The sequence below is a fragment of the Anomaloglossus baeobatrachus genome, chromosome 1 (assembly GCF_048569485.1).
Source record: "Anomaloglossus baeobatrachus isolate aAnoBae1 chromosome 1, aAnoBae1.hap1, whole genome shotgun sequence".
In the NCBI taxonomy this organism is placed as follows: domain Eukaryota; kingdom Metazoa; phylum Chordata; class Amphibia; order Anura; family Aromobatidae; genus Anomaloglossus; species Anomaloglossus baeobatrachus.
This window is the reverse complement of record NC_134353.1, coordinates 26536840-26549409: the sequence shown is the minus strand read 5'-3', so window position 1 is coordinate 26549409 and position 12570 is coordinate 26536840. Positions and strand designations below refer to the sequence as shown.

Below are 12570 nucleotides of genomic sequence, written 5' to 3'. Positions count from 1 at the left end.
TTCTTTCCTTTTTTTTTTGCAACACCACAAAAGATGTCGTTAGGCAGCAACACCAACGAGTTATCAGTGGGAAGGAATCCTGTAGATATCACACAATAGAAAGCAAATTTATCACCAATTCTTCTTGACATCGGAGAAATTTCCATTTATGCTTTTTAGATCTGGTGTCGTATGGAAACATCTCTACATCCCACCTCCACCTCATTCCAATCCCACATGGGTACAAGAAAATAAAGACTGCGTCATAAAATTGTATTTTACCATGTTTAAGAACGCGGCACGAGTTCGGGTCAACCAAATATTTTACAAAATGTGATGGTCTATTCAAATATTTCATAAAATTATTAATATGAGATTTTGGGTCTTACCTGAGTTGGGATTAGGGGCTCTTTGTCATCAATGTCAATGAGTACTTCATCCCTCGGAGTGACGCTGACATCATCTGAAAAGGATACAACGTGATCAGACAGGAGTGGAGAGACCTCATGTGGTCCCACAGCAAATTCTGGAGTGGGCCACCGACGATCCGGACAGTAAACAGAACCGTAGTAATGAAACTGATAAACTAACGAGCAGCAACCAAAGTAGCTCTCCTCCAAGAGGATGGTAGTTGGCTTCTACAACAGGAAGCCACTATATATATCAATGTTCATATGTCGTATCTTAGTCCTAGGCAAGCTCAAACCCACCTGGATCTCCACGAATAAGATGAAATATTGGCCTATAACCTAACTAATAATATTACCATTAATTGTTTAACACCATAGACTTCCAGAGGTATTACGTTTTAGCCGCAAAACCACTCTAAAATAGTATTGTCTATTATCTATTCTTTGATGGCTTCCAGAGGTTACTGTTACTCATGGTGGAGACCATCAAGCTGCCATCGGAAGACTTGAAGTCTATGCAATGGTCCCTGGCAAAAAGGTATTCAAATAAGTGCTCATCCAAGAAAACCGGCTCTCTAGTGTCACCTATTGGAGGAGGTTATTCCTATAAGTCAATGCCCAAGGATTTCATGAGCCTTGTAACACAACATTTAGCGAAACCATAAGGAGAAGACTTCCATCTTTAGACAGTTGTAGAGTAGAGTACTGGCTAGCTGGGATGTGATAGGAAGAGTATTAAGGAATAGAGAGGAGAGCGCCAAGCAGGAGTAGGGAGACTTAATGGCCAGAAAATGCTCGGTAGGAATAAAAGGTATGCAAATTAGCTCTCCACAGGCAGGAACTCTCTAGAGCCTTTACTTTTTGGAGAGAACTTTAATTTTGCTAAATATCCTAAGTCACGTGGCTAGGCTTGTTATGGTGTCGGATATCAACTTATAAGGTACTGTAGCTACATCCAATAGTTGGCCATTACCTTCCCCAAGGAACATTGTTTCGCCTACAATTCTTCTGATACCAACTTGATGATCTCCTACAAATTGCCGCTTACTCATCTTCTTCACCAGCTCTTGCTCTGAGTAGCCGGCGGGTGTAAAGCCACCATTACACACTGCAACATCGCAAACGACATCGCTGTAACGTCACCGGTTTTGTGACGTAATAGCGACCTCCCCAGCGACATTGCAGTGTGTGAAACACATCAGCGACCTGGCCCCTGCTGTGAAGTTGCTGATCGCTACAAATCGTTCAGGACCATTCTTTGGTCCTTTGTTTCCCACTGTGCAGCAAAGTCTCAGTGTGTAAAGGGGACTTAAAACACTGGAAACGAGTGATGTGTCACAATATCTGTCAATCACTATTCTCTGTCAGTCGGTCTCTCCCTCTCGGTCTCTATTCTCTCTCTGTCGGTCCGTCACTATCTCTGTCCCTCTCTCACAGTCTGTCGGTCATTTTCCCCTCCTCTCTCATACTCACCGATCCCCGATCCCCAGCGCGGCACTGCACGGCATTCACACTGCTGCGGCGGCTTTTACTATTTTGAAAAAGCCGGCCGCTCATTAAACAATCTCGTATTCCCTGCTTTCCTCGCCTACCGGCGCCTATGATTGGTTGCAGTGAGACACGCCCCCACGCTGAGTGACAGGTGTCTCACTGCACCCAATCACAGCAGCCGGTGGGCGGGTCTATACTGTGCAGTGAAATAAATAATTAAATAATTTAAAAAAACGGCGTGCGGTCCCCCCCAATTTTAATACCAGCCAGATAAAGCCATACGGCTGAAGGCTGGTATTCTCAGGATGGGGAGCTCCACGTTATGGGGAGCCCCCCAGCCTAACAATATCAGTCAGCAGCCGCCCAGAATTGCCGCATACATTAGATGCGACAGTTCTGGGACTGTACCCGGCTCTTCCCGATTTGCCCTGGTGCGTTGGCAAATCGGGGTAATAAGGAGTTATTGGCAGCCCAATTTCACTGCACAGTATAAACACGCCCACCGGCTGCTGTGATTGGGTGCAGTGAGACACCTGTCACTCAGCGTGGGGGCGTGTCTCACTTCAACCAATCATAGGCGCCTGTGGGCAGGGAAAGTAGGGAATACGAAATTGTTTAATGAGCGGCCGGCTTTTTCAAAACAGTAAAAGCCGCCGCAGCAGTGTGAATGCCGTGCAGTGCCGCGCCGGTGATCGGGGATCGGTGAGTATGAGAGAGGAGGGGAAAATGACCGACAGACTGTGAGAGAGGGACAGAGATAATAATAGTGACGGACCGACAGAGAGAGAATAGAGACCGAGAGGGAGAGACCGACTGACAGAGAATAGTGATTGACAGATATTGTGACACATCACTCGTTTCCAGTGTTTGACTAGCTAGGTCGTTCTGCAGGTCCGGATCGCTGTTGCGTCGTTGGCCAGGTTTGCCTGTTTGACAGCTCACCAGAGACTCACCAGAGACTTTGTAGCGATCCCGGCCAGGTTGGGATTGCTGGTGGGATCGCTGAAAGTCTCAGTGTGTAAAGGGGCCTTAACATCATCATTGCGGCATGATGCACATGGAATGCTGAGGCAATCTGGCTACTCAAAATAAGAGCCAGGGATGACTGGGCTCCCGTTCACCGGTTATGGAATACTGACACATGCATGTGTATGGGGGAGTTGGGTGAGATAGCTGCACATTCAGCCAACCACTATCCAAAGTGTAGAGAAATCTTTATGTGACAGCTAGAACCCCTACTGAGTTTTGCACAAACTTCGCCGACTGTCAGGGCGACATGGGGCTCTGTTCAGATTACAGATTCTGTCACTCTGCCCAATGGTTTCTCTGGTGTCTGGGATCAACACAGGCAGACTTGGGTGTCAACCTGCTATGTGCTGAATCCTAGGCAGGCTAACAAGAGTTAATCTCTGCTAGTCTGCTTGCTCCTTTGGTCACATGTTGTGGGTAGACCTATCACATTGGCTTCTCCACCTATTTATGCTGGTGAAAACCTTTCACTCATTGCAGCTATAGTTTATCTTATGTTAGTCTGTGAGGTGTGGTGTCCCAGACTTAATGGTGAAAGTAGTTTGGTGCAGTTGTGGAGTTTACCCCTGTAGTTTTATAGCTTCCTACCTGCTCTTGTTTTTCCTCCTGAACCTCTTATTGTCTTTTCCTTCATGTGTATGTGCTGTGTGACAGAGTTTTGGTTTTCCCTTGTCTGCATTTATTGGTGGGTTTCATCAGACTGCTGTCCACTACCTGAGGGGACAGGGAATCAGAGCAGGACCAGGAAAGGGACTCAGGCGTCTCCACCACCAGGAGTATCCCTGAGATTAGGGATAACATAGGACCTCTAGCTTAAGGGACAGCTTAGGAGCCCCGATTCCCTGCTATCTCACAGTCATCGTGACACTAGGCTAAAGAAGATCATTCACATCCAATACCTGTGACCATGCAATAGTTAGCCCAAGTGCAATTTGTTGTGATACCCATGCAACCATGGCATGGTCAAGCTATCTTGTGTTCTGTATGGGATGAAAAGAGGTGGCATCTGCCAGACACCTTTGGGAGCAAAAAAGAATCAAGCTACTTGTATTCAAAATGGATGATCCCGCTCCCACCTGACATCATCTCAGAAATGTTGAATTACAATTAAGGCTTTTGTTTCCTTGGGCAATAAGTCACCATCGGTGGTGTCGTGTCTGGGAGCAACTTACTCTACACTATTTTTGAAGACATATTTGAATGGTGCATCTGTATTGAGGAGCACCGAGGAATCGGGGGAGATAGCTGTTGGTCAAACAACCTCCATCTAAGGTACAGAGACAACCTAAGTGTAATTCTAGTTAAAAGGTGGCCATACGCTAAAAACACTTGCCCTTCCTATCGCCCCATCTCGCTGCTTACATTAGATATGAATCGCTAAAATTCTAGCTAACAGATTATCCCGGGTGATCACGTCAGTGATCCACGAGGATCAGACTGGATTCATCCCCAATAAATCTACTTCCATTAATTTGCGACGTTTATTCCTGGGGATACAGCTAAGTTCTGAAGGGAGAAACAAGGAGAGAGCAGTCCTGTCATTAGATGCAGCCAAGGCCTTTGACAGTATTGAATGGAATTTCCTATGGGTAGTTTTGGAGAAATTGGGTCTTGGCTCCAGATTTATTGGCTGGGTCAAATTGTTATATGCCTCTCCGCGGGCCAGGATTCGAGTTAATCGTTGTACCTCCTCGTCTTTTAATTTGGCCAGGGGCACGAGACAGGGCTGTCCTCTCTCTCCATTACTATTTGCAGCGGCAATTGAGCCATTGGCGGCTATGCTTCGTGCATCCGCTGGCATAAAGGGGTTTGAGATAGGCGGTCTGGAGCATAAGGTTTCCCTCTATGCGGACGATTTGTTGCTGTATCTCAGGGAGGTGGGGACATCGGTGGGCCCAGCAATTAATATTATTAAAGAATTTGGTAGGCGCTCGGGACTCCTAATAAACTGGAAGAAATCGGCCCTGCTCCCTATAGATCCACCCCCATCTAATTTTAGTACTCTGGGGCTGCCAATTCCGACAGTAGATACATTTAAATACCTGGGGATTGTGGTTAGTGCCCGACCGCGTGATTACTACTCTCAAAATCTGGAACCAGTGTTGGCTCAGTTTAGGAACAAGATAGATGCCTGGTGTCGACTCCCACTGTCCCTTATTGGCCGTGCTAATCTACTAAAAATGGTACTGATGCCCAAACTTCTGTATCTTCTCCACAACGCCCCAATATGGATCCACTGGAAATTTTTCCGTAAAATCAACACTTTGTTTCGGGAACTCTTGTGGAAAAAGCAGCAGGCTAGAATCCGCCTTGAGACCCTGCAGAGAGGGAAGGAGGATGGGGGTCTGGCAGTCCCCAACCCGTGGGTTTATTATGTTGCGGCACAGATGCAGCACTTCAGGGGGTGGGGAAAGGGTGAGGCATATGACGCTGGGGGCAAATTGGTGAGGGGCCTTGCAGAATGGGGATACCCAATGGCTTTTTTGGACGCAGGATACTCACCCAGAGGAGGAACATTATATCCAACATTATCATTGATGTACAAGGTGTGGGATAGAGGGAAGGAGTTGCTGGGAATATCAGGAATGACTGAGTACTGTCCCTTATGGCATAATCGTGGACTGGCGGAGCTGCAGAGACTCCCGGGTTGGAGAATGTGGGTGAGCAGGGGGGTGCATCAGGTGTCTCAGATTCTTCAGAATAATATACTTAAAAGATTTGACCAGCTTCAAGCTGAGTTTGGGATACCGCACAGTTCCTTTTACCAATACCTGCAGCTCCGTCATGCCTATGAGACACAGACACGTCGTATGGACATTAGGATAGAGCGGAATCACACTCTTACTGATTTGTTGACATCTGACCGCACCTATGGTATTATTTCTAGGTTATATACAGTAATGTTATCCAGACACCTCGACAAATTCCTTTTGCAGGCTAGAGAGAAGTGGGAGAGGGACCTAGGCCCTATGACAGAGGAACAGTGGGGTGAGGTCCTGTCTCAGACTCCAAGCCTTGCTGTATCTGAAGGCCAACGATTGTCACAGCTATTCCTGTTACATAGAGTATATAGGACACCTAGTCTATTGCATAAGATGGGAGTTAGGATGGATGATCTGTGTCCTAGGTGCGGACAGGAGGGTGCGAATCTGATGCATATGATGTGGTCCTGTGGGAACATTGAAGATTACTGGAGGGCAGTACTAGAATTGTTAGACAAGTTTTCAATATCCGTCTACAGCCAAGACCTATTATATGTATCCTGGGTCTACTGGAAGGGGAGGTGGACTTGAGTTTGCCGGTAATGGTCGGTATTACACGTCTCTTATACCAGGCTAGAAAACTGTTGGCCTACCACTGGTTGGACCCAGCGCCTCCGGTCATCGGGGATTTTAGGGAAAGAGTAAACGCTATACTTCGACTGGAGAGAGGAGTATACCTTAAAAGAAATGCATTGAAAAAGTTCTATAAGATCTGGGGGGCATGGTTGGATACCCCAGGCCTTCCCTCCTCGGCGTTACTGCAGGATAGTGCGAGCGACCAGGTCCTTCTCCTTCTGACCGGTTAACAAATTTCCTCAAATAGGGTGATATGTGTACTGCTGGAATATGTGTGCGTGTGTGTGTGTGTGTGTGTGTGTGTGTGTGTGTGTGTGTGCGTGCGTGCGTGCGTGTGTGTGTGTGTGTGTGTGTGTGTGTGTATGTATGTATGTATGTATATATATATATATGTGTATATATATAATGTCATAATGATGCTGGGTAAGCTATACTATGGAGAATATATTGGGAAATAATATGCACTTTGAGACCCATATTGAAATGAGACGTGGACTGCGGGTGCATTGTTTATTATGTTATTTCTGTGGTTTTTCTTATTGACTAAAGGTTTTTCCCCTTTCTGTGATATTTCTATGCGGGGAATTTATTTTATGTGTTGTATAATTTTGCTGTTAAATAAAAATGAACCTGATTTAAAAAAAAAAAAAAAAAAAAAACACTTGCCCATTCAAAGCTCATTTGGCCAACATCTATCTCCCCCAACATCTCATACACATCCCTATAGAATTCCATGGTGACCTAAGTTTGGGACAATTGGGTCTAGGCATCACTTCTACAATGCCAGATCCTTTTGCTTTCTTGGGAGATAAGTCACCTTCAGGGGTGTCTGGCAGCACCTTCCTCTACACTATCCTTGGAAACACATTTGAATGGTGCATGCATACACAGGAGCACCAGGGAAATTGAGGGAGATAGCTGTTGGTCAAACAACCTCTATTTAAGGTATATGGACACCTTAAGTGTAATCTTAGCCAAAAGGTGGCCATATGCTACAAAACACTTGCCCATTCAAAGCTCATATGGCCAACATCTATCTAAAACAACTCCTCATACACATCACTTTGGAGTTCCATGGTGATCTACGTTTGGGACAATTGGCTCTAGCCATTACTTCTACAATGCCAGATCCTTTTGAGTCCTTGGAAGATAGTCCATAGACAAAGGTATTTGGTAGCACCTTACTCGATACTACTCTGAATACAAATGTTTGAAAAATGTATGTATGAATACCGGGGGAGATGCATACTATAGTTCCATCATTGGAAAACACATTTATATCATGAATGTGTATGGAGGACTACTGGAAAAGATAGATAAAGGTCACATGGTCAAAAGCTATTATATCTCCCCTAAGGTGTTTGGGCACCTTAGATGTTGTCTGAGCCAAAAGGTGACCCTGAAGCAACAGAAAGCTGTCCACTGAATGCTCTTATAGCCGGCACTGATTTCCCCAGCTCCCATACACAACACTATAGAGTTATATAGTGACCTAAGCTTGGGTCTAGGCATCCCATCTACCATGCCAGGTCTTTACCGTTACCACGGGAAATAAGCCACTAACAATTGTATCTGGCACTTCCTTACACCGCTCTGTCCTTTGAAAACACATCTTTGAACATTCATTTACATGGCGGCGTACCGGAGCAATCAAGGGAAAGAGCTGTTAGCCTAACAACCTCTATCTAAGGTGTATGGGTATCTCAGCGTCAGTCCCAACCCAAAGAGTGGCCACATGCAATGGAGAGATGTCCATTTAAAGCTCATTTGGCCGACGCTTATTTTCCCAATGCCCAAACGCAAAGAGCTCCATGATAATCTTAGCTTGATTCAATAGAAACTGGGTCTGTCATCATGTCCACAGTTCTGATGTTGACTTTCATCTATGTTTAACCTGTGATACAGTTATGCTCTATTTTTTATGCCAATAGTCCTAGAATGCCAATGATGAGCATCTGCCCAATAGATCTAGCAAAAGAAGTCGATAAGTAAGTTATTCTATGTACGATACAAGCCGTGTCAACGTCATTACCAAGTATGACCGCTGTAAGGCAGTCAGCCCAGGTGGGTGGCAATACAGGGTATAACCAGTGTCGGACTGGAGTACCTTGGGCCTACCAGAGAAAATCATTCTTGGAGCCTACTATGTAGCTACATAGAAATAAATATAAGACGACCAATTGTGTGGTAAAACATGCTAATATGGAAAGCTTCAAGAGGAACCTCAAGACCCACCTCTTCCAACAAGCCTACATCCTACAATAGCCCTCAGTCCAGAAGACCACTGCGCAACCAGCTCTGTCCTCACCTATTGTACCATCACCCATTCTCTGTAGACTGTGAGCTCTCGCGGGCAGGGTCCTCTCTCCTCCTGTACTAGTCTGTTTTGTACTGTTGATGATTGTTGTACGTATACCCTCTTTCACTTGTAAAGCGCCATGGAATAAATGGCGCTATAATAATAAATAATAATAATATCAGGGTATAATACAAGGTAATACACTTCTTAAAGGCTCTCTCTATGCTTTTTTTTTTCTTTTACCGGTAGAGTGGGGGTTATCATCTAAGGTCCCTGACCTTACTCTTATACTACCATCTCCCGGCCCTGTCTTCAGCTCATGGAGCGTTTACCTTCCCCGCCATTTCCTTGTCACCTCTGCGGCTCTGTGTTGCTTGCAGCAGTGTGATGAGGTCGCAGCTTCATGACCTCATCATGCTGGACCGCAGGATGACATTCCCAGGCCCTGTTTTGCTCCACTGACCCTGGCTCAACCACAAAGCTAATTTGCATGCGAAGCGCATCGCATGCAGATTAGTCATGTGGGAGTGGGGCTGTGGAGGGGGGCCCAGCCCGGGGCTTAAGAAAGCAAAGTAATTACCCATGCCGGCCGGGGCTCTCTCTTCTCCATGCCCCATCAGTAGGGGCATTGGCAGCCCTGCCAGCAGGGGCCAGTGCCTGGGCCCACCAGAATATTCTTTGGTTCTCCGGTGGGCCAGTCCGATCCTGGGTATAACTGTGCCATTCAGAGCTCAAAAGTAGTCAAGGCACAGCCAGATTAATGGTAACTAAATAAAATTTTTAACAACTTGATTTCAAGTATGTAACTAAGTGTTTTTTTGAAGTAGGGTGTCAACAAGGTTCTCTAGATTTGTCTACATGCACTCAGCAGGAATTCTAAAAAATCCATGTCTGTACTCAATGCCAAAAAGCAAAATAGCGAGACCATTAGACTCATCAGCTGGTGATAGCACCCCTGTGTTACTGGCTGTCCCGGGGCGTTCGGACACACGTCACTGTCCACATGGCTTATTGGTACGTCTGGGCCCTGACGTGTTAATGAGACGAGCCCCGCCAGGCCTGGAATAACACCCCTCTTCTAGTAATATTTCCAACCAGAAGGAAAAAAATCTCTTTGAAAACAGAATTCAAAAGAAACAGCAATTATTCTCTCGGTGGGGAAGGCGGTGAGCTGAGTGTTACATTAAATAACATAAAAAAAAGAAAAAAAAACGCCTGCCAGGATAAAGAAAGCGGGTCGTACAGACGTGTAAATGTTGGCACGCTGCCAAGGTAAAGACAAAGGCTTCGGGGAACACGGTGCCAAAAACTGAACGAGTCCATCAGCGGCGGCGACAGAGACTATATCTGAACTGTCACTTTTTATGTACGAGACACGTTGCAGGTTATGACCGGGGGCGAAGGGCTCGATTGTCCCGGTGGAGTCCACAGCACCCACGGAAAGTAACGCAGCATTTTACTTGGATTCGAGGACATCTCAGATTGTTTTACTTTGCCGTTTCATAAGATAAAAGGTTGCACCCTTCTGTCCCCCGAATCATTGTCACCCCGCAGAGGTGGTTATGGATTGGTAGAAGAAAATTAAAGGGATTGGCTGGCACCCCTGAAAAACTCAGCTAAATCCAAGCGTGCAGTGACTGGAACGTAGTGCTACATGGTGGCCATGCGTGAATGCAAGGACAACCGGAGTGTTACGGTTGCTGCGAGCACTGGAGACTATGTCCAGATTTCTTGCTACTGCACATGTGCGAGCGCTGGAGACTAAGTCCAGATTTCTTGCTACTGCACATGTGCGAGCGCTGGAGACTAAGTCCAGATTTCTTGCTACTGCACATGTGCGAGCGCTGGAGACTAAGTCCAGATTTCTTGCTACTGCACATGTGCGAGCGCCGGAGACTAAGTCCAATCTTGGAGCCATTGCACATGTGCGGGTGACATCATCGCTGACACGAGGTCACATGTCTCTGACACCTTCTATGCCGATTGGTCGCTGGTCATGTGCTTGTGACGTCTTGCTCGGTGATAGGCCAGCATGACGTCACTCCTGTCGTTCTGGCAGCGGATTGGCTCTGGTGTCCTCCATCTTGGATGAGGCACAGAGTCTATATAAGACCCTGACACACGCCGCATGGTGCTCAGTCCTCTTGGTTCATGCATATGAGTAGACGCTCTGTGCGCGTTCCTCTAGGCATCCCTCTGTCTATGCTAGGTGAGCGCTACCGGCAGGGTAGCATTCTTATACCTTACAGCTTCGGCTGCTGTCCGTATCCTTTTCTCTTAGGGGAGCGGACATAGGCAGGTGCCTGAGGCACATGGTCTGGCTGGGCCTTGTGATTGTACTCGTAGGTGGACGTTGCCGCTAGGGTAACGTTCCTTATACTGCGTCTGGCAGTTGTTCGTATCCTCGCACACTAGGGGAGCGAACAGAGGTAGGAGCTTTGTGCGGCTTACGCTGCTGTTCGTCTCTTTTGCACCACTAGAAGAGCGGACCTAGGCAGGTGCCATATCTAGTGGTTCGTGTCCTCGCACACTAGTGGAGCGAACGCAGGTAGGAGCTTTGTGCGGCTTACGCTGCTGTTCGTCTCTTTTGCACCACTAGAAGAGCGGACCTAGGTAGGTGCCATTTCGCACACATTGCCTTTGTCTCTGTGATTATTAACAGAGATCATTCCACACACCCTCCAAGTAAGGGAGGAATTGCTTTACTTACTTATTATATCCTTCTGTGAGTTAACAGAGGTATTGCACTCTGCCATAGTCTGCAGCAAAGTCTTTGCACGGTGGACCCTGACTGTCTGATACTCCTTTCAGTTATTATCAGACAGCCCCCCGTAACATTAGGACTGAGCCAAGGGTCTGGCAGTTATGGCAGAATATCAGCAGTTACACCGTTACATACAAGTACTTGAGTCACGGCTCAAGAGTATAGAGGATAAACCTCAGACCATGGTGACATCTGCACATGATCCTCGACTTGCTCTGCCAAACAGATATTCTGGCGATGCCAGATCATGTCGTGGTTTCATTAGTCAGTGTCAGATACACCTAGAGGTCAACTCTTCTCGCTTCTCTACGGAGAGGTCCAGAGTAGGCTTTATCATCTCCTTACTTCAGGACAAAGCCTTAGAATGGGCGACTCCCCTATGGGAGCGCTCTGATGTGGTTACTCTGAGACATCAAGACTTTCTTGATGCTCTTAAGGCGGTATTCATGGGTCCGCAGGTTACCCATGATGCGGCCCTGAGACTGTTAGATCTATCTCAGGGTTCGTTATCCACTAGTTCTTATGCCATTGCTTTTAGAACTCTGGTGGCAGAACTAGATTGGCCAGAGAAGGTGTTGATTCCTATCTTCTGGAGAGGGTTGGCAGGCTATGTCAAGGATGCCCTTGCTACTCGTGAGGTCCCTGCTTCTCTGGAGGACTTGATCACAGTAGCAACGAGGATCGATGTACGCCATAAGGAACGTAGACTCGAGGTCTCTTCCTCACGCCCTAAGCATCGGGCTATTCCAGTTGTTGAGGGTCCACTACCATCTTCCTCAGCATCTGAAACATCTCCCACTCCTATGGAGTTAGGTCATACGTCCTCCAGACTACGCAAGTCTGGTCCTCCTATATGTTACGTATGTCGTCAGGCTGGGCACTATGCCAACAAGTGTCCTAGTCGTCAGGGAAACTCCCTGGCCTAGTAACCATTAGAGGGGGGTTACTAGAGACGTCTTCTGCACCCTCTAAGTGTTGTATCCCAGGTCAGCTCTCGTTATCTGAGAATACATGGCCTATTATGGCTTTTGTGGATTCCGGAGCTGACGGGATTTTTGTGTCCTCAGGATTTGTAAAGGGACACAATATTCCCTCTATCATGTTAGAGGCGCCTATTCCTGTCCGTGTTGTTAATGGAACTATGTTGTCTGACTCCATTACATTGAGGACAGTTCCCTTGCGCCTTTCCCTGTCTCAGGGTCACATAGAGGAGATTTCTTTTCTTGTTTTGCCTGAGGGTATAGACGACGTCCTTCTGGG

General features: G+C 46.7%; 1 protein-coding gene across 7 annotated transcripts in view; it reads right to left on the bottom strand.

Moving 5' to 3' along the window:
* DYSF (dysferlin) overlaps positions 1-12570 on the bottom strand; it is a 423810-nt gene that overhangs the window by 85067 nt on the left and 326173 nt on the right. For all 7 annotated transcript variants that reach the window (XM_075346129.1, XM_075346154.1, XM_075346146.1 and 4 more), the window contains one exon: positions 369-442. In XM_075346129.1, the coding sequence (XP_075202244.1) occupies positions 369-442 (74 nt within the window). The remainder of the gene's footprint in view (positions 1-368; positions 443-12570) is intronic.